The sequence below is a fragment of the Pelophylax lessonae genome, assembly GCF_965119305.1.
Source record: "Pelophylax lessonae genome assembly, chromosome: 3".
Taxonomy (NCBI): domain Eukaryota; kingdom Metazoa; phylum Chordata; class Amphibia; order Anura; family Ranidae; genus Pelophylax; species Pelophylax lessonae.
In genome coordinates, this window is record NC_138770.1 from 456306316 (window position 1) to 456328865 (window position 22550).

Below are 22550 nucleotides of genomic sequence, written 5' to 3' on the forward strand. Positions count from 1 at the left end.
TTACTTTGTGCCTTATTGTGATTTTTTGGAGTAACTTAGCAAGAGGAGCTCAAGCAATCTCTGCTGTTTAAACACAAAACCGGTTTCTGCATTAAAATGGTTATTCTTCTAAAATGGCTGTAAAAGGTAGAAGAAGGTTTTTTACCTTCATGCATTTCCGCATTGGAAGTAAAACCTTCTATGCTCAGCCCCCCCTTTTATACTTACCTGAACCCAACCTCAGAGTCTCATCTCTCTCCCTCCTCATTGGCTCAGAGAAAGCAGTCGGACACTGGCTTCCGCTGCAGTCACTTACAGCCAGGGAGGTGGGAGGGGTAGGGGTCAGGGTCAAGCTGTGCTCTGTGTGTCAATGGACGCAAAGAGGCGGCTAGAGAGGGAGTCTGTATAAGTGCCCCCAAAACAAGCAGCTTACTATGGGGGCACTCGGCAGATGGGAGGAGCCAGGAGAATTGGATCATGGCTGCTCTGTGCAAAACTGCACAGAGCATGGAAGTATAAAATGTTTGTTATTTACCCAAAAAATAAGGTTTACGAGTCATTTTAAGCTGTTACAACTGAAGCATCCATTTGGAATTTTACAGTAAATGAATATAAACCCATAAAGTGATGATATAGTTGCATCTCGATAACGATAAAAATATGGAAGTTAGGGTTTGTTCATTGTAATGCCAAGAAAAAGCTTACTTGCTTAGGTTCCACAGAGAGAATCCTAGCTTGGACCATCATAGTGAATTGCTTTCATCATTGATTCTTTTGGGGATTCAATTTTATTTTAACAATATTTGTCTTTACAGGAGGAAACCAGCAGCTACTATTAATGTGGCTGGTGACAAAATATTCTTTTGACTCTTGTGGGAACATTTTTAGGCTTGAAGATAAAGTGGGTTAGTGGTGAACTTGGGCTTTGAAGGTACTCCCCCCCTCCCTTATTAACTTCTCCAAGGAGATCAGTAAAAAACAAATTCTTAACATTGATTCTTTAACAAGGAGGCATTAAAAATGGCAGCTTGACAAGGTAATACTTTTTTGCATGTTAAGAGTTTTTAATAAGCATTTGGAAGGTAGACAATCTTTACCATTTCCAGCAGGACAGCTCTGGTCTTGGCTTCTTTCTCTGCCAGCTGTTCTTCGACTTCTTCTGTGGACTTTCCTTTGTTGTCATCAATTTCTTCATCTGCACCAATCCTCCCACTCTGTCATACAAAAGGAAAAACAACAATCATCTATTAGAACATATAAGGACATCTTATCCCAAACTCAAAATAAGAACAAACTACCTTCCGTACATAAACTCAATGCAATATAATAATATATTCTGTACAACACCTCAATAAAAATGGATTTTTGTAAAATCTTACCGTAAAATCCTTTTCTCTTAGCTCATTGACAGACGTAGTCCTCGGTGATACACCACCTTCGGGTTATGTTGCCTCCACAGGAGCAGGACTAGACAGGAAATTAAAAAGCTCTGGCCACACCCTAGGGGCAGTCCCAGAGGGTATATCCTCTCTCTCTCTGCCTCAGCAAATCAGTTATGTGAAAAAGCAGTCTTTAGAGATTTTAACCCAACCCAACTCAAAAAAACAGAGGGGCGGGGACTACGTCTGTCAATGAGCTAAGAGAAAAGGATTTTACGGTAAGATTTTACAAAAATCCATTTTTCTCTAGCGCTCATTGACAGACGTAGTCCTCGGTGATACACCACCTTCGGGACGTCCCAGAGCAGAATCACAACTGAGGGGTGGGAAAATGAAATCAAATCCCAATCTAGAAGGCCCAACCGGTGCCAACTAGAAGTTTACAATGCTCATCCTTAATGATGAGGCTCAACAAAAAAGAGAAAAAATTTTTTTTTTTTTTTTTCAAACAGAAAAAAACCCTCGAGGTAGACCACCGGTCTCCTCAAATTGCGGCCTGCAAAACCTTGCGGCCAAATGAGGCATCCGCCGATGCCGTCACATCAATTTTATAGAATTTTGTAAAGGTATGTACCGACGACCAAGTGGCCGCCTTACATACCTGGACCACTGACGCCTGATGGCGAAAGGCCCAGGAAGTACTGAGCGCTCGAGTGGAGTGCGCCCTAACAGGGAACGGAGGACTCTGACCCTTAATAGAATAAGCCTGTACCACCGTCTGTCTAATCCATTTGGCAATGGTCGTGGCAGATGCAGGCAAAACCCTTTCTGGGCCCATCCGTGATCACAAAAAGTGAATCCGTCTTACGGAATGATTCCGTAGCTTTCAGGTATACCCTGATTGCCCGAACCACATCTAAGGAATGCAACGCATGTTCCCGATGATGCTTGGGCTGAGGACACAAGGAAGGTAGTACAATATCTTCATTCAGATGAAAATCTGAAACCACCTTAGGAAGAAAAGATGGCTTAGGATGAAGTACTACCTTATCCCTATGAATCACTAGGTATGGGGACTGGCATGATAATGCAGCCAGTTCTGACACCCTGCGAGCAGAAGTAATAGCCACCAAGAAGACCACCTTCTGGGATAAAGTAAGCAAGGGAATCTCCCTGATGTTTTCAAAGGGAGGTTTCTGTAGAACCAACAAAACCAAATTAAGATCCCAGGGCGGTAAGGGCGCGCGGACTGGAGGAGCCAGGTGCCGCACCCCCTGGATGAAATTCCGCACCAAGGATTTGGTAGCTAAAGGTTTCTGAAAGAAGATTGCTAATGCTGAAACTTGACCCTTGATGGTGCTCAAGGCTAGCTTCTGCTCAACCCCTTGTTGCAAAAAGGCCAATATTCGAGACACCGAATAGGTACGTGGAGGAAATCCTAAAGATTCGCACCACGCAATATAAGTCTTCCATGTGTGATAATAGACCTTGCTGGAAGTCGCTTTCCTTGCTTTAATAAGGGTAGGAATGACTGAAGTAGACAAACCTCTGTCCTTCAGTACTTGGGTCTCAATGGCCAGGCCATTAAAACCAGCGACTGTAAAGCACGAAGGTAAATTGGTCCTTGAGACCACAGACACTCCCTGAGACGAAGTTCCCACGGAACGTCTGCGACTAACATGTCCAAGTCGGCCAGGCCGGCTTGAGGAGGCCAGCCTAGAATTTCTAGGACCACTGGCGCTGATTGGATCTGAACCAGGCGTCCCTAGAGCTATCTGGCCCCGACCATCCGAGAAAGTCTGGTCGTTTTCTGTTTCCACACATTTATCAGATACCTGATAGTTATCAGGAAAGGTGATCTTTTCTGGTTGAACCTCAGGGACCGAAGTCACCCGACTAGAGGCTACTTGGCCTATCTGGTCAACCAGATCCGATTCCTGTGAGGTATCGGGACTATTCTTAGGAAAAGGTAAAGGAAAAGATCTATTCAGGGAACGGTAACTACCGCTTCCTGTGGTACTTAAATGTTGGAAGGGAAGAATCGCACCGGTAGTAGTGGTTGATGCTCGATCTAATGTCCTGAATACCGGTGAAAACGTCCCCCCACCCTGAAACCGGGTGGGGGCGCACCTTCAGGCTGTGTACTCCTTTACTTCGGGTTTGGCTGGGTTGGTCCTCTGCTTGTCCGACCAGCCCTTCTTGAACCCTCCTGGAGGAGGCTTTCCTTTCCCGGGAGTACCAGCCGGGCGCCCTTTATGGGCGGTAAAGAAAGGTCCTCGCTTGTTGCGAGGTCCCTTAGCTTTTGCAGCCTGTGGCAAAAAAGTGCTCTTGCCCCCAGTGGCATCCTTAATGATTTCATCTAGGTTGGCCCCAAATAGACGATTCCCCTGAAAAGGGAGATTGGTCAAGGTCTTTTTGGAACCTAGGTCAGCTGACCAGCATTTTAACCACAGCACACGTCTGAGGATCACTGCTAACTTAGATGCATGCCCTAACAAGGGAGTAGTGTCCAAGGCTGCGTCACAGATAAACCGTAGCCCTTGTATGATCTGTTCCATCAAATCAGATGTCTCCTGGGGAATATCTTTTCCCCTAAGATCTTGGCGTACCATTTTCGCCCATTCCGTAAGTGTCTGGGAAACTAGACCAATAACAATTACTGGTCTAAATGCTGACCCTATCAGAGAAAAGATAGTGCGGGACTCTGCTTCTATCTTTCGATCCACCGGATCCTTAAAGGACGAAGTGTCCTCCACTGGAATAACCGTGGCTTTATTCAGCCTGGAAATAGGCGGATCCACGACTGGTGGTACCGTCCATTTCTTAATGATGGATTCCTCAAACGGATAGCGTCTAGCAATACGCTTGGAAATAGTAAAGGTACGTTTAGAATGCTCCCATTCTCCTTTAATCTGATTACCGAAACATTTAGGTACAGGAAAAGCCTTCGCCGTCTTGATGGGCTTATTAGTCCCAAAAGGCCTCTCTGTTTCAGTTGCCTCTGCCGGTAAAGCCTCAAGTTTTAAGGTTTCTTGCACTGCCACAACTAGTGCGTCCACCAATGCTTCTTCCTGAATTATAGCAAGAGAAGAAGCGTCCTCCTCACTGTCTGAGGGGGCTTTACCTGGGATAACAGCCCTTGCAGAGGAACCTGCAACTGCCGTGACCATCTCTGAATCTGAGTCAGAGGTGTCAGATAGTATAGGGGTAGGCGGGGGTCGCTTCCTTGACCCCCGTCCCTGACAGGCCGCCTCCACCCGAGCCACCATAGACTCCAAAATTGCTGTAAATGACTCTATACTCTGTGCACCGGCGGGTCCCGAGGCCCCCTCGAGGGAAACAGGTGGGGGAATATGACCCCCAGCGCCACAAAAAGCCCCTTAGTGTTACCTGCTAGGGATCCCTATCGATCGAGAGAGAGAGAGAGAGAGAGAGAGAGAGAGAGAGAGAGAGAGATAGACCCCCAGGCTCACCACTTGATGCTCAGAGTTAAACTGCAACAGCTTACAGCGCTGTCTTGACAAACAGGAAGTCTTTTGGCTGGCTGCCCAGGAAGAAAGGAGGCGGCTCCGCCCCTCTGCACGCCTTCCGGCGCCTCCCCCAAGCTCCACGAGGTGTAGGATCACCTCAAACATGGCCGCCCCCATGCTGGAGACACGAGGCTACGCCAAAATGGCGGCTCGTGCGATCCAGCAAAAAAAATGGCGGCGGCCTATACTGAATAGCAGTGTGCTGCAGGGCACACAACACTCTCTCTGCATGGGGATATGGCGTGGTTGGCGGTACCGGCCCTGGCGGACCGCATGGCCGTTCGGGAGGCCTGCTAATAGCTGGAGATCTGATTTGGAAGGCAGTCTACATGTCCGTGGCTTCTGACTGGTAGGTAGCTTATACTTAACCCATAAGATTCCCAGAATGCCACAGATTACATCTTTTAAACATGTATACAATAGATTGTTAGCTCCCAAACCAAGCCTCCTGGCTTTTGCACATAAAATCACACTCAAAGTAGGAGGATTTGTGACATGTTATAGGATAGAAAGGACTCTTTCTTACCATACAGAGAGGGGCCCGCGTTCACCACAAAACCCGTCAGGGGAAAAAGGGGGAACATACTACTCACCATACCGGAACCAGGCGGGCACCAACTCCTGACAGTACCCCTCTCCACCGGGGCGGGAGGGCTGTCGACCGATACGGACGCCGTGACTCATGGTCTTTGGCGTTTCAGCGAGACGTTTAACTCGCGGGTTCAGTCCTTTTAATGGGACTTTGTCGCGGCCGACTCAGCGCGGAGCTATGGCCTGCACGCGCTCGTAGGCTGAACTGGGGTGACCACCGGATCTCAACATCCAGCCCGTCGCCCAGTTCAGCTTTCTTGCTTGAAGATCTCACAGGAACACTGGAGAAAAAAAGCTGTCTAACAATCCTTTAAGAAAAAAATTCTTGCCAGGACCTAAGATCCCAGCAAGGTATCTAGGTCCTTACTCCTAACTAGACAGAAAATAACTGATTTGCTGAGGCAGAGAGAGAGAGGATATACCCTCTGGGACTGCCCCTAGGGTGTGGCCAGAGCTTTTTAATTTCCTGTCTAGTCCTGCTCCTGTGGAGGCAACATAACCCGAAGGTGGTGTATCACCGAGGACTACGTCTGTCAATGAGCGCTAGAGAAAGTTTCTTTGAATAGGTGGACTGGTAAGACAATGCACTGAAACTTCAGAAAATAACACTGAATACCTAGTAGTTAGATTTCAATGCAGAAAGAAAAAAAAAAAATGTAGTAGAAGGCAAATGTACAATATATTCAGCACAAAGTGGGGACTTAAGTCCATGAAAAAAAAAAAAAAAAATTAGAAAGCCGCAAGGAAAGCATCTGTACCCATAGATGTTTTATGCGGTCACAATCATGATCTATCAAGGCTAGTAGGAGCTGCAGGCTGCAAGTGAAACATTCCGGGAGTGGTCCAGAGATGCCTTGTTCTGCACAAAACAGGTGTTTGCTTGTATAGTATATGTACAAATACTCTTTACATTAGGTTTTAAAGCAGTAGTAAAGTTACTGAATAAAAGCAAAACTCCATCGCATATTATCACATTAGGAGAGACTTAACTTAAAAACAAAGCCCTCCAGTGGCACGCGGTTACGGGAGTCTCGGTTTACAGCACAGAGCTTTGAAGGAAAGGTATGGGTATGACGTCACCGGCTGCTGCTCACTGGAATATCTCGTGCACCGTTTATTCATTTTACCTACAGGTAAGCTTTATTAGAAGCTTACCTGTAGGTAAAAAAAAAAAAAAAAAAAAAAAAAAAGGTGAAAAAGAAAGAGTTTACTCTAACTTTAACCACTTCCCGCCTGCCCTATAGGCGATTGACGGCGGGAATGTGATTGCATTATCCTGACCGGACGTCATATGATGGCGGCAGGAAAATGCGATTTGCGCGCCGTGTCAGTCTGACTCCCCGCATCTCCGCTCTCGGTAAAGAGCCTACTGACGTAGGCTCTTTACCATGTACATAGTACACAGGAAGAGCCATTGATCGGCTTTCCTCAGCACGTGCCTGACAGGCACGAGTAAAAGAGTGCCACTAGAACCACCAGGGATGCCCACCTATGACCCCAGGGATGCCCACTATGGCCACCAGGGATGGCAATCAGGGCTCAGGGAGCCCCCCAGTGCCCTCCCCATCAATGCTGCCCGCCAGTGCCCTCCCCATCAGTGCCCATCATTGCCATCTATCAGTGCCGCCTACCAGTGCCCATTATTGCCCACCAGTGCCACCCATCAGTGCCACCTATCAGTGCCCAATATCAGTGCCTATCAGCGCCTCCTATCAGTGCAGGAAAAAACGTATTTACAAAATTGTATAGCATAAAACAAAAAAAAAAAATTATTTTTTCAAACTTTTCAGTCTTTTTTTTTATTTGTTTAGCAAAAAAGAAAAAAACGTGCGGTGATCAAATACCAAAAAAAGAAAGCTCTATTTCTGGAGGGAAAATTACATAAATCTGGTTTAGGTACAGTGTTGCATGACCGCGCAATTGTCATTCAAAATGCAACAGCGCTAAAAGCTGAAAATTGGCCTGGGCAGGAAGGGGGTGAAAGTGCCCTGTATTAAAGTGGTTAAGATTGCTATTACAAAGGTAAAGCAGGTAGGCACTTATAAATCACTGTGAGAGAGCCTAATTTTATCAAACAGAAAATATGGACCAGCTGCCCTTACAGGTAAATTTTGCTGCTCTCAAGTATTGACAGGAATCCCTTTCATATGCCCCCACTTGTATTCATGTTGGCCATTTCTAGCTCATTAAGGAGAGACAATCATACTCAGACTATTCTGGATATGTGATAGGAGTCTGTGGAATTATATACCTCTTAAAGTAGAACACTTATATTGAGTTACATACATGCTGGTAAGTTATCTGGTTCCTGTCCTGCCCAATTGTCCTAGTATGACTATGCATGCATAGGAGGTAGACACCGTCAACTGTAAGCTCCTTCAGGTCTGGAACTGATGTGAATGTACTATATGAAAAAGCGCTGTGTAAAAATGTTGGCGATATATGCAGTCCATCCAGAAAGTATGTACAGCGCTTCACTTTTTCCACATTTTATGTTACAGCTTTATTCCAAAATGGAATAAATTCATTAATTTTCCTCAAAATTCTACAAACAATGCCTCAGAATGACAACATGAAAGAAGTTTGTTTGAAATCTTTGCAAATGTATTAAAATAAAAAAAAAATGAAAAAAGTCACATGTATATAAGTATGCACAGCCTTTGCTTAATACTTTGTTGAAGCACCTTTGTCACCAATTACAGCCTCAAGTCTTTTTGGGTATGATGCTACAAGCTTGGGACACTCATTTTCGGGCAGTTTCTCCCATTCTTTTTTGCAGGACCTCTTAAGCTCCATCAGGTTGGACTGGGAGCGTCGGTGCACAGCCATATTCAGATCTTTCCAGAGTTGTTCAATCCGGTTCAAGTCTAGACTCTGGCTGGGCCAATCAAGGACATTTGATCTTGGCTGTGTACTTAGCGTCCTTGTCCTGTTGGAAGATGAACCTTCGCCCAAGGTCTGAGGTTCATATCGCCCTGGAGCAGGTTTTCTTAAAGGATGTCTCTATACATTGCTGCATTCTTCTTTCCCTCGATCCTGACTAGTCTCCCAGTTCCTGCCGCTGAAAAACATCCACACAGCATGATGAACCACCACCATGCTTCACTGTAGTAAAGGTTTTGGCCATATGATGAGCAGTGCCTGGTTTCCTCCAGACATGATGCCATTCAGGTCAAAAGTGTTCAAATCTTTGTTTCATCAGACTAGAGAATTTTGTTTCTCATGGTCTGAGAATCCTTCAGGTGCCTTTTGGCAAACTCCAGGCGGGCTTTAATATGCCTTTTACTGAGGAGAGGTTTCCATCTGACCACTCTACCATACAGGCCTGATTGGTGGAGTGCTGCAAAGATGGTTTTTCTTCTGGAAAGTTCTCTTCTCTCCACAGAGAAACGCTGGAGCTCTCCCAGAGTGACCAACCTTTTTGTGGTCACCACCCTGACTAAGGCCTTTATCCCCAGATTTCTCAATTTGGCTGGGTGGCCCATTCTAGAAATAGTCCTTGTGGTTCCAAACTTCTTCCATTTACAAATGATAGAGACCACTGTGCTCATTTGGAACTTCAATGCTGCAGAAATTTTTATGTACCCTTCCCCAGATCCGTGCCTCAATACAATCCTGTCTCAGAGGTTTTCAGACAATTCCTTGGACTTTATAGCTTGATTTGTGCTCGGACATGCACTGTTAACTGTAGGACCTTATATAGACAGGTGTGCGCCTTTCTAAATCATGCCCAATTTACTGCATTTACCACAGGTGGTCTTCAATAAAGTTGTACAAACACCTCAAGGATGATCAGTGGAAACAGGATGCTTCTGAGCTCAATTTTTAATACAATTTGCAAAGATTTCAAACAATCTTCTTTCACGTTGTCATTATGGGGAATTGTTTGTAGAATTTTGAGGAAAATAATGATGATCTGAATCCATTTTGGAATAAGGCTGTAACATAACAAAATGTGGAAAAAGTGAAGCACTGTGAATACTTTCTGGATGCACTGTAAATACCTGTAATAAATACTTACATCTAATTGAGCTTTGGTGGGTTCCGGGGAGCGATCTGGAATAACCAGTCCTTGTGGATCATCAAATGGATCATCTAGAATCACAGTATGGTTTATCCTATAACACAGTATTGCATGGTTTATTAAAAATACAACTGTAAAATTTTAAACACAAACGTGCTATGCAATTTAGAATGTAGGTACCGTTTAACTAATATAATACCCAATAGCACAAAAATATCTTCAACAGTTTTCAAAAAAACTTAAAGTGTATTGCGCAACAAGAAAAAAAAAAAAAAAAAAAAAAAGGGGAAGAAGTCACTGCAGCACTTTAAACTGGTATATGAATTTGTAAATTGAGATTTTATTGTTTTTATTTGTTTGTATAGATTTTTTGTTTTACACCGCACAGGTTAAACTGGGTGGACTGGTGTCTTTATTCAACCATTCTAACCATACTAACAAACTGTTTGACACAGCATTTACAGAGCACTGCGAGTTAGCTAAAAACCAGATCAGCATAAGCAGCTTGCCACATGACTGGCTTTGTCTGACTTGAACTTTTAGACTGAATCATTCAATGTAAAATTGAAGCAATGTCATCTTTGGTAAATTACATACTTACTTCCCTCCCTGGTTGGATGTTTAAAGGCCAAGCTCACCATTTTGCACAAGGTTTCATCTGTATTTAGGGTGTAACGTGGTGCAAATTTCTCCTTACCTGAAACCGTGAATGTGGGCTCTTCTCTCCCACAGCTGCTGTCAGATTTGAAATCGGCATGGCTGTGCAGGGCTCAGTGCTAAAGCCCCGTACACACGTACCGAATGTCGGCCGAACGATTGGCTGTCTTTTGTCCGGTGCTGTCCTGTCGGCTGAAAACTGCAAAAGACTGCACATGAATTTTGTCAGCCAACAACAGCCGACTGCAGAAGTGATGTCATGTGATGGTTAACTTTCCATGTGTTTTTTCTTCTCTGAGCATGCCCAGTCTTGCTAATCGGCTGTTTGTTTTGAATTCTGTACTGACTGGCGAACAATCGGCTGTTCTGGTGTTGGCCAACAAAAATTTTAATGCCTGCACGACAGATTCTGTTCGGCCGAAAATACGCTGTCGGAAGCATCATACTAACAAGCCTACAATTGGCCGATCGGTCGTCGGCCGCATATTTACGGCCGACAATCGCTACGTGTGCATGGGGCTTAACAGTCACATTATTCATTCACAAGCATCTGTGAATGAATGAACTACAAGTCCCATCTTCCTCCACAACAGATGGACTTCTAATTCTCAATGGACTACGAGTAATCAGAGCACTCTTAGCCCATTGAATCTTCCTCCAGCTCTTCAATTGATAGCCTGTACAGAGATATGGACAGAGAGCTAGATGAAGAGTTTGCAGGAGCCTGACATTGCACCTGCAATCCACTGATCATAGATGCAATGCTTTGAAGGCTTGTGTAAAAAAATAAATAAAAAAACCACACACGCATGCGCACACGTATTTATTTTTTCAAAGGTAAGCCTTCAATTACTGTTAATGGCAAGGTAAAACGCGAAACCAGCTCTGACCGATATCATTCCATACCAGCCTCTGGACACTGCCAGTTATATTGTTTATTAAATGCAAACAGTAACTGTTGATTCTGGCAGAAATCCAGTGCTGTCCTATCACAGTTGGCCATTTTCCAAAACAACCTGTGTCACTGTCTCCAGCAGTTCAGGTTTCAGCTAAGGTACTGCCGGATCAGTTTGTCGTTTCACCCTAGGTCTCATTTTTGATCCCATTTCTCTGCAGAACCATTTTCGATTTTCCCAGAAACATGCTGCAGATCGTTTTCACCCTGCAGGTTTTGATGCTCTTGCACTTCAGCTGCATGCTGGCAAGTAAGAGAACTGTTGAACACTTACTCTGAAGTCAAGTCAGGGAGAGCGATTTAAACCTGCTCAGTGCATATAGTTTTTTGCCTACGCAAAGACCGTTCTAACCATTTGTTCCCAGGCGCCTATCCAGTTCCAGTTCCGATACCTGTTTACAGCCTATGCTAGTTTCTTGAGGATTCTCATCTGACTGCTGTGACATTGCTTGACTTGACCAAGAACTTGGCTTCCATATTTTTTTTTCAATGCTTTGTTTCTGCCTGCAGTTAGCTGCTGCCACTCTGAATGTAACGGAGGGCATCACGCTGGGAGCAGTCCACAGCAAAGTCCATCAACCCTTGCTGTGTACTCTGGAGAACATGGGACATTCCTTAGACCCTTCACCTCAACCCTCTTTTTGACACCTGAGCCCTGTTAACTCTTTATCTCTAGTCTTTTCTTCCTTCCCAGATTACCACTTATCTAAAACAACAAGGAGGGCCAGAGGGTAGGGGAAAGGTGGTGTGGAATCCCAATATACCTCCTGTTCTAAGGTAACAGGGCAGATCTGCTTTTTTCAGCAAGAGATCTGTCTGTTCCCTGATCGGAGGTAGGCAGGTGCAAACAAACAAACAGATATAAAAGTCCAATCAGGTTCGCCTGAAAAAAAAAAAAACAGGACAGAAAGGCATACCCAAAGAAGGGTTATGACCCCGGACATATCAATAATGAAATAGCGAAGGTTGGTTCCGTAAATAGGGAGTCCATTCTCACAGGAATACAGAGGACACCTGCCAACAATGAATATAGTCTGGTCTTGGACTACAATGTCCAGTATAGGAAGTTTGAGGGCATTGTGGCAAAATACTGGCCTATATTAAAAAGTGATCGCATTTTAGGCCCGGCCCTGCCAGAACGACCAAAGTTCATTTATAGGAGGGCTCCGACCCTTAGGGATCGTCTGGCCCAAGGGGTAGTTGACCCACCAGTCAAAACCGAAAATAGACTGTTTCCTGATCAGAAGGGGTTTTAGGTCTGTGGCGGATGTGCTGCATGTAAGACTTCAAAGGCTAATTTAAAAAGGAGTTTATTGCCACTGCCACACGAGACCCACATAATCAAAGATTTTGTCACCTGCACCACACGGGGCATAGTTTATATGCTCCAGTGTGGGTGCGGGTTGCAATATGTGGGTAGAACCACTAGACCCAAGTGTGCTTGTCGGATCCACGAACCGTGATTGAGCTGGAACTGTAAGCAAGTGAAGTGCTGGTGGAGCGTTGAGGGTCTGTATATACTGTAGACTAGGAGTAGGCAACCTTAAAGAGGTGGAGATCTACCTGAACATCATGGGAGATGTCAAATATCACCGGGCACAGTGTTGCCTCCTCACACCGGATTTAAACTCTAAATTGCTATAGTGCTGTGTCGCAATCACGTGCATTGCGCGGCAATCGTGGGTTTATATCAGGGTCATGCTTGGCAGGTGCTACACCCACCAAACATGACAGGGAGTATAACTCCTGCTGCAGCATGTTTACACCCCTAACCACTGCAACTAAAGGGGGGTGCGGTTGGGGCAGGGGTGGTAATGGGGTTTTACACCCCCCAAACTGCAAATGTAGTAAACGAACGACTACTGTTCTAAACCCCCTATAAGGCTGTTTTCGCACTAATGTGCTGCAGTTTACCTGCAACATAGTGCATTTGCGATTTTCCTGGGTTAGCTGCGCTTTGCCTTAGACTTCTATTATATCCTGCAGGTGTGGTGCACTTTCTGAAAGTACACCAAAACTCCCGCATCCAGGAGTTTGGTACATTTTGAAAAAGTGCACCAAATCCACAGGATATAGAAGTATATGACTAAGCACAGCAAACCCGCAGGAAAGCTGTAGGTACACTGCACTGCACCCGCGGTGTGGGTAAACCCCAGCACATCAGTGTGAAAGCAGCCATTTACTATCATGCCCAGTGTAGCACTTCACACTGACCTAAGCTTTTCTTCTTTTCTGCTGTTGGTACCACTCTAGTCACTTCTGGACTGCCTGCGGCATATAAACTGTGGCAGGGCGGCCTGGCTGCGCAAAATCACGTACCTGTACGCGATTATGTGCACAAGATCTGGGGCGCGCACGTGCACCGCTAGATCCCTGCTTCTGCTGTGATTGGACACAACGGGAGCCAATCAGCGGACCCGGCGATCATTCCGAGGAGAGGCAGAATGGCGGTCTGCCTATGTAAACAAGGCAGACCACAGTCCTGTCACAGAGGAAAATTGAGATCCTGTGTTTCTAAGCAGAAACACCAATCTCCATTTTCCTCTACTGCATCCATTTCCATCCCCCCTCCAAGTTAGAATTAGAAGTTAGAAATCACTCCCTAGGAGCACACTTAACCCTATAATCACCCAGATGTTAACCCCCTCCCTGCCAGTGTCATCATTTATACAGAGACAGTGCAGTCTTTAGCACTGAATTGGCATCACTGGTCCCCAAAAAGTGACATGTGTCAGATTTGTCAGCCGCAATGTCGCAGTCCTGAGAAGAGAAAAAAAAAAAAAAAAAAAAAAAAAAAAAAAAAAAAAAAAAAAAAAAAAAACAACCCATGCCCCACGCTGAGTGCTGCCTTTAACAGTAAGAACAATTTAAAATAAAAAAAGTCCATAAATCTATCCCCTAGTTTGTGGACGTGATAACTTTTGCGCAAAATCAATATACACTTATTGGGATTTTTTTTTTTTTTTTTTTAACCAAAAACATGTAGCAGAATGCATACTGGCCTAAATTGATGAAGAAATTAGATTTTTTTTTATTGGATATGTTTTATAGCAGAATTTTTTTTTTTTTTTAATTATTAGTCTTTTTTTGTTAATAGCACAAAAAATAAAAACCACAGGAGGTCACAAAATACCACAAAAAGGAAGACGGAGCACTCTATTTGTGGGACAAAGGACATACATTTATTTTGGCACAGTGTCGCATGACCATGCAATTGTCAGTTAAAAGCAACGCATTGCCGTATTGCAAAAAAAATGGCCTGGTCAGGAAGGGGGTAAAATCTTCAGGAGCTGAAGTGGTTAAAGACCACTAGCCAGGATAAGAGGTGGAGTGTAGTTGATATCACTCCGCATGGGACAGGGGCCAGCTGTACAGAGGAGGCATCGGCTTAGGCAGCTCTTGCTCCTTACTACAGCTCCAAATTTACAAGTAGTCTCTCTGCATTGCACTCTTTGGTAGATTGCAGTCTGGGCTTGCTGAGCTGCCATCCCAAAGCATCAGTCACCTGGCTACGATCTACAGGTTGTGGACCCCCGCTGTAGACTGTATATAGACATTGTATAGGAAAGATGGCCCTGAAGTTGTTGTCAAGTTTGCTGTTGAAGTCAAGTGGGCATCCTAGAACGTCCCATACAAGTTATTAACCTCAATAAATCACAAAAACAAAAGCTGCGGACTGTTCTTCGTCTCTGAGTGCCTGTGAAAATTTGATGCGCCTGGCTGTGCAGGGGGGGGGGGGGGGGATCCCAGTTCATCTGTAGTTTCTTAGGGGGTGTGCTACACTTTTAATTATAAGTTGCATTTTATTGCATCTCATAGAAAACACAAATAACTCAAAATTAATACAGCATGGTTTGATTGAGAAAGCGCACGCACACACAGATTTGTGCTCATCCAGCGCAAAAAGGTTCCAAAAGCTAGTTGGAAACCAACCCCAAAACACTGACCTGACCATTAGGCTAATCCTAAGACTTAAAGCAGAACTTCACCCAAAAGGAGAAAAGTTTCCACTGGTTTGCATCCTCTCCCCCTCCACTGCCATAGTCGGCACTTTTTTGTGGGGCACCTGGGTTCTGACATCTCACATGTCCCAGAAGACTATGGGACCATTCACAAGGCATTGGTCGGCTCACGCATGCGTAGGAAAAAACAGCTTTGAAGCTGCAAGCCTTCACTTTAGGTTTCCCTCACAAGAGATGCCAGCTCCTGCAACCAAAGCAGATTGAAGAATCGATTCGGGAGAGGACATTGCTTGGAGCTCCTCTTTCAAGAATTTGTCAACCCATATTTGCCTGCTGTCCCGTGTACTTGAAAAAGTATCATGTTCTCTTTGTATTTCTTCCTTTGTGTGAAATATGTGGTGGTTCCTGCCAGTCACTCGCCTATTAAAAACTGGCCACACTAAAGCAGGAGAGCATACCGGGGTCAGTTCTCTAGCTGCCTGCTCTCCTCCAATGATCAGACTTGTGTTGACACACACACACACACACACACAATATTTTGCGTTTCATTTTGATTTTAAATGGAATGGGTTATTTTACAAGGTGAGAGTTTACATATACTTTAACTGTCCTTCTGTCCTACAATTTAAGCTAAACCCTTGACTTCTCTCCTAAAACTTGACCTCAAAAATAAACTAACCATACCCCTAAAATTGCACAAGATGCAACTCCCTGAAAAATAGTCGAGTACTAGCACTAATCACTTCAAAAATGTATGCCCCTTGCACTGCAAGAACAGGGAGGTAAAGAATGAAGCATTTAACAATTTGAAGGGGTTAGAGAGGAACCTTACATTTAATAGAGTTTGCCTTTGGGGAAATCACCCCCATACTTACCTTTAGCACCACTCATAGGTTCTTGACTGTTTGGCCCTGTCAAATGCCAAAAGTATTTTCTTCAAAACAGTCCAGACTGGGCCCTGTGCTTACCACGCATGTACAAGTTGGTCCCCCACATAGGGATAGATCCTTTCTTTGTACATCTGAAGCATCATATGAAACCATCCATAAGAATGAACAAAGATTGCAGGGCATATGTGCTATAAGCAAGGCGTGGTCAAGACAATTTAAAAGAAAAGGATTAGATGGCATTCAACTTTGATTGAACCCCAGTCTAAACTTAGGACGCTGTAGCTTTAAATGCTCATTCTGAATAACTAAGAAACACATCCAGAGAAGTTTTGATGAGGATTTTAGGTTTATTACCCCCTCCTTTAATAAGCTGGTTTTTAGTTGTTACCTTTAAAGGTTTTATTGATTTTAGAATTTCAGTCTATGGAAAGTGTATCAAAGAATTTAAAAGAATTTAAAAGTTTGCAATTAGTTTCCTATGTAATTCCTCCCATACATTTTTAAAAGCAGATGTGTTCCAACCGAGGAATAACCCTGAACTACAATTTTAACCACTTGCCGACCGCCGCAAGTAAATATACTGCGGCGGTCAGCCCCTCACAGGCAAAGTGACGTGTATATATACCCAGCTCTGAGGAAGGGGGCCTGACCCCCGAAACGCGTTAGCGGTCCTGACTGAAGTACGTGTCCCAGTTCACACATGGTGGATTCTTATAACATGTTTTTATCTCTACGTCTGTGAGTATGCATTTGGCATTTTTTATTAAACAATTTGCAAATTGACCACGGGTAATGCACTAGGTGTTTGCGCCTCCTCTTTTCTATATACACGTCACTAGCCTCGGAGGGTCTGGGGAGCTCCCACGCGGTCACTAACCCACCCCCCCCCCCCCCCGCGCGCGCGCGATCGTCGGGGGAGAGGGAGAAAGGCAGGCAGCTTGTGTAAACAAGCTGCCTGTCAGTTCTTCCTGTGTAGAAACCCTGATCATACGGATCTACTATGTAGGACCGTTGATCAGTGTCCCTACACCTCAAGCCACAGCCAATCACAGTAGAAAGCATGCCCCTAGGGACACACACAGCCCCTCCCTCTCAAATAAAGTTAACCCCTTCACTGCCAGTGTAATTTTAGAGTAACAGTACATATATATATATATAGCACTGATTACTGTAGAAATGTCACTGGTAACCCCAAAAGTGTCAAAAATGTCAGTCAAGGGTCCGATCTGTCCGCCGCAATGTCGGGAAAAAAAAAAAAAAAAAATCGCAGATCGCCGCCATTACGCGTTAAAAAAAAAAAAAAAAAGACAAAAATCTTTCCCTTTGTTAGTAAACGCAATAACTTTTGCGCAAACCAATCAAAATACGCTTTTTGCGATTTTTTTTTACAAATTGGCCGAAAATTTTAAAAAATTTTGATTTTTACTTTTTTTTGGGGGGAATTTCATATAAAAAAAAAAAAGTGAAAAATATTGTTATTTTTGCAAAATTGACGCTCTTTTTTTGTTTATAGCGCGTGATATAAAAAAAAAAAAAAAAAAAAAAAAAAAAAAAAGAAAAATCGCACAGGTGATCAAATACTGCCAAAAGAAAGCTCTGTTTGTGGGGAAAAAAAAAAAAAAGGACGTCAAATTGGTTTAGGTACAGTGTCGCACGACCGCGCAATTGTCCATTAAAGTCACGCAGTGCCGATTTGCAAAATACCCCCTGGTCGGAATGGGGGTAAAATCTTCCGGGGCTTAGGTGGTTAATACTGGCCAAAAAAAAAAAAAAAATTTAAAACGTTACTACAGCAAAGGATCAAGTTCACGCATGGTTTCAGATGCAAAATCTCATTAATAATTAACATTGGAGAACCTGTGATTTACAGAAAACTGGTCCTACAAAAGAGCACACATCCTGCATACCTGATGTCTTGATAAGGAACGAAATCTTTATCCACAAAAGTCTCATTCATTTTCTTCAGTACATCCACTCCCTCTGTTACTTCTCCAAATACGGTATGTACCCCATCCAAATAATCCAGATTCTCCCCTGTTGTGATCAGAAACTAAAAAAAAGGGAAAAAAATCATAGAGTAATCCTAAAATAAATCATCAGTACACAGGAGTACTGTGGTTGTGCCAAAAAAATAAACGATATACGAGTGGAAAGGAATGAAATGTGCATTCACAGTACTCTTTAAAATAGATTGCACACCATTTTACAGTTACAGACAGCAAGGGAAAACATGGCTAGAAGTAAAATATACACTCCATTACCAAAAATATTGAGACACCTGCTTTTACATACACATGAAATTTAGGTCCAGTCTAGTTTCTCCACCCCAAACTCACTCATCCATGTCTTTATGGACCTTGCTTTGTGCACTGGGCTAAATCATTTGGTGGTGGGGGGGGGGGGGGATTATGGTGCGGGGTTGTTTTTCCAGGGGTTGGGTTTAGCCCCTTAGTTCCAGTAAAGGTAACTCTTAAGGCGCCAACATACCAAGACATTTTGGACAAATTTTGTGCTCCTAACTTTGTGGGAACAGTTTGGGGATAGCCCCTTCCTGTTCCAACATGACTGGGCACCAGTGCACAAAGCAAGGCCCATAAAAGACATGAATGAGTGAGTTTGGGGTGGAGGAACTTGACCGGCCTGCACAGAGTCCTGACCTCAACCAGATAGAACACCTTTGTGATGCAGTAGAGCAGAGACTGCGGGCAAGGCCTTCTTGACCACATCAATGTACAAATACTGTACTGGCGACCCTAGCATAAGGAACAAACTATTCAGAGAAAGGAGATACAATAAGACACGTGGCCACTCACTAAAACTAGAGGAAAGGCGGTTTAACCTTAAAGTGCGTAAGGGGTTCTTCACTGTAAGAGCGGTAAGGATGTGGAATTCTCTTTCACAAGCAGCCGTATCAGCAGGGAGCATTGATAGTTTCAAAAAAACTATTAGATGGGCACCTTAGAGACCACAACATACAGGGGTATACAATGTATGGTTAACAGCAAACACACACACACATCATAGGTTGAACTGGATGGACTGATGTCTTTTTTTCAACCTCACTAACTATGCAACTATGTAACCAAGTGCCTAACCTCACAAACGTATTTCCAGAAGAATGGTCAAACATTCCCATTGACACACTCCTAAACCTTGTGGACAGCCTTCCCAGAAGAGTTGAAGCTGTTATAGCTGCAAAGGGTGTGCCAACTCAATATTGAACCCTACAGACTAACACTGGGATGCCATTAAAGTTCATGTGCGTGTAAAGGCAGGTGTTCCAATACTTTTAGTAATATAGTGTATGTAATTTTAAAGAAAAAAGGTAATGAAGGACAGCAGGAGCAATAGGTATATGCACAAGCGTGTGTACAGTTGTGCTCATAAGTTTACATACCCTGGAAGAATTTATGATTTCTTGGCCATTTTCCACAGAATATGAATGATAAAACACAAACTTTTCTTTCACTCATGGTTAGGGTTTGGCTGAAGCCATTTATTATCAATCAACTGTGTTTACTCTTTTTAAAATCAGAATGACAACAGAAACTACCCAAATGACCCTGATCAAAAAGTTCACATACCCCAGTTCTTAATACGTGTATTGCCCCCTTTAACATCAATGACAGATTGAAGTCTTTTGTGGTATTTGTGGATGAGGCTCTTTATCTTCTCAGATGGTAAAGCTGCCCAATCTTCTGGCAAAAAGCCTCCAGTTCCTTTAAATTCTTGGGCTGTCTTGCATGAACTGCACGTTTGATATCTCCCCAGAGTGGCTCAATGATATAGAGGTCAGGAGACTGAGATGGCAACTCCAGAACCTTCACTTTATTCTGCTGTAGCCAATGACAGGTGGACTTGGCCTTGTGTTTAGGATCATTGTCATGTTGGAATGTCCAAGTACGTCCCATGCACAGCTTCCGGGCTGATGAATGCAAATTTTCCTCCAGTATTTTTTGATAACATCCTGCATTCATCTTGCCAGCAATTCTGACCAAATTTCCTGTGCCTTTGTTACTCACGCATCCCCAAAACATTAGCGATCCACCTCCCTGTTTCACAGAAGGAATGGTGTACCGTTCATCATAGGCCTTGTTGACTCCTCTCCAAATGTAGCATTTATGGTTGTGGCCAAAAAGCTAAAATTTTGGTCTCATCACTTCAAATGACTTTGTGCCAGAAGGTTTGAGGCTTGTCTCAGTGCTGTTTGGTGCATTGTAAGTGGGATACTTTGTGGCATTTGCATGGTAATGGCTTTTTTCTGGCGACTCGACCATGCAGCCCATCTTTCTTCAAGTGCCTCTTGAAACAGCCACACCGCATGTTTTCAGAGAGTCCTGTATTTCACCTGAAGTGATTTGTGGGTTTTTCTTTGCATCCCAAACAATTTTCCTGGCAGTTGTGGCTGAAATTTTAGTTGGTCTACCTGACCGTGGTTTGGTTTCGACAGAACCCCTCATTTTTCCACTTCTTGATATGAGTTTAAACACTGCTTTTTGGCATTCTCAATTCCTTGGATATCTTTTTATATCCCTTTCCTGTTTTATACAGTTCAAATACCTTTTCCTGCAGATCCTTTGACAATTCTTTTGCTTTCCCCATGACTCAGAATCCAGAAACGTTAGGGCAGCACTGGATGAAAGATGCAAGGGTCTGTCAGGAGTCCAGAAACTCATTGACCTTTTATACACACAGACTAAATTACAAGCAAACAGATCACAGGTGAGGATGATTACCTTTAATAGCCATTAAAACCCCTTTGTGTCAACTTGTGTGCATGTTTTTAGGCCAAAATCACCAGGGTATGTAAACTTTTGATCAGGGTCATTAATTTCTGTTGTCATTATAATAAAAAAAAAAAAAAAAAAAAAAAAAAAGAAAGGAGTAAACACAGTTGATTGGCTTAAGCCAAACACTAACCATGTGTGAAAGAAAAGTTTCTGTGTCCTCATTCATATTCTTGGAAAAATGGCCAAGAAATCGTAAATTCTGCCAGGGTATGTAAACTTAGGAGCACAGCTGTGTATATGAAATAATCATTTCTACAAAATCTGTAGCAAAGGGAAGCCTTTTAGGAATACACTGGGTAAAATTGCAAAGACTCCTACCAAAGAAATTGTTATTAACATTAATGTTGCCGTCTGTGATTCATTAACTATTAGAAAATGGCCTTTATTATTACAAAATGACTAACCAAATATATATTATTTTTGACAATATTGTTACTGTTTCCTGAAAGTTTGCTTTAGACTAAAATGAAAATGTTTAACTTACCTGAGATCCATGCTGATCACTGCCATTGTTCACCATTGACACTGTTCCCACTTTTTTGTGTTTTATTCGTGGCACTTTTTCAGGTTCAAAATAGCGAGCTTGGTCACCATACAGTTTACTAAAGAGAAAATAAAAGACTGGTTTACAAGAATAGGAAGAACTCCTCCAATTCTGCAGAACTCAATGAACAATGTCATTTTGCATCATTAACAGTGATGGTTGCCAGTCCCTCTAAATTCTTACGGAAAATCTCCCTACCCATCATCAGCTGCATTGTGAAACAGTAAATGGCACTTGACATTCCCCAGGTGATTTCAAAAGCACAGAACAAGGGTCCACCACCCTTTTTTCCAGACAATACCTTTAGCAGCAACTCTGTACACTAGACAATCAAAATGCACTTTAGAAACACAAACTAAAAGTCAAAATCTAGTCTGAGGCACCCACACAGTGTTGTGCTGTATAACAATCATTAGGACTGTACCAACACTACTTTAACCTCTATAAAAGCTGAACCAGTCTGCTGCAGAATTTTATTACAGTAGTCACACCTATCATCATATAGCTAAAAGGTCTGTTATTGAGATCCCTATATAGGGCTTCCTAGGAAACAGATGGTTTAAGAATACCGTATATACAAAGCCAATTAAATACACCATGCTTTTGCAATTTACTTGCCAGCAAGAAATTTCAGTAATACCCAGATCTGGAAGCCTAAATTAAGGAGTCTGACCGGTGTTGCTGAATGGAGATGGAGAATCTGTATGGCTTTTTCTATATGTAGTCAAGACAGTAAAAGTTGAAGAAAAACGGGAAAATAAAATTGTGGAGCCCTGAAACTTTTTCACATGAAGTTAATCCACATTTAGAAAATAAAGTGTAATGAAGCTGAACATACCTAAAAATAGATTCTCCTCCTCGGCCTGTCCCCAGAGGATCACCAGTCTGTATGATAAAGTCTCTCTATGAATTAAAAAAAAAAAAAAGAAATACATTAGGGCACATATAAATCAGTGTTACTTGGCAGTGTTACAGTTGTTTCCCTGAAAATAAGACCTACTGTTATTTTCGGGGAGGGCTGCAAGATAAGTCCTTCCCCGAAAATAAGCCCTAGTTTGGTGTATGTAAAATCCTAGAATCCACTTTTATACTGTTTTATATAAATGTCCAGTGTGTGTTTCTGTAATCCAATAGTGTGAAATACCTTCAGTACAGCACTGCTCGGCGCTCAGCTGATTTCCTGCTGCTTCTCTTCTCATAGTTGTCAGCAGGGGATCTCAGCCCCTCCCTTCTGCAGTGTTCAGAGCGG

General features: G+C 43.2%; 1 protein-coding gene across 1 annotated transcript in view; it reads right to left on the minus strand.

Annotated features, from left to right (window-relative positions):
• The window catches only part of PPIL4 (peptidylprolyl isomerase like 4), a 64625-nt gene that overhangs the window by 30721 nt on the left and 11354 nt on the right, over nt 1-22550 (minus strand). Inside the window, exons 3-7 of the mRNA XM_082251988.1 lie at nt 22140-22204; nt 21242-21359; nt 17875-18017; nt 9501-9597; nt 1077-1193 (exon numbers count right to left, since the gene is read on the minus strand). Coding sequence (XP_082108114.1) covers nt 1077-1193; nt 9501-9597; nt 17875-18017; nt 21242-21359; nt 22140-22204 — 540 coding nt within the window. The remainder of the gene's footprint in view (nt 1-1076; nt 1194-9500; nt 9598-17874; nt 18018-21241; nt 21360-22139; nt 22205-22550) is intronic.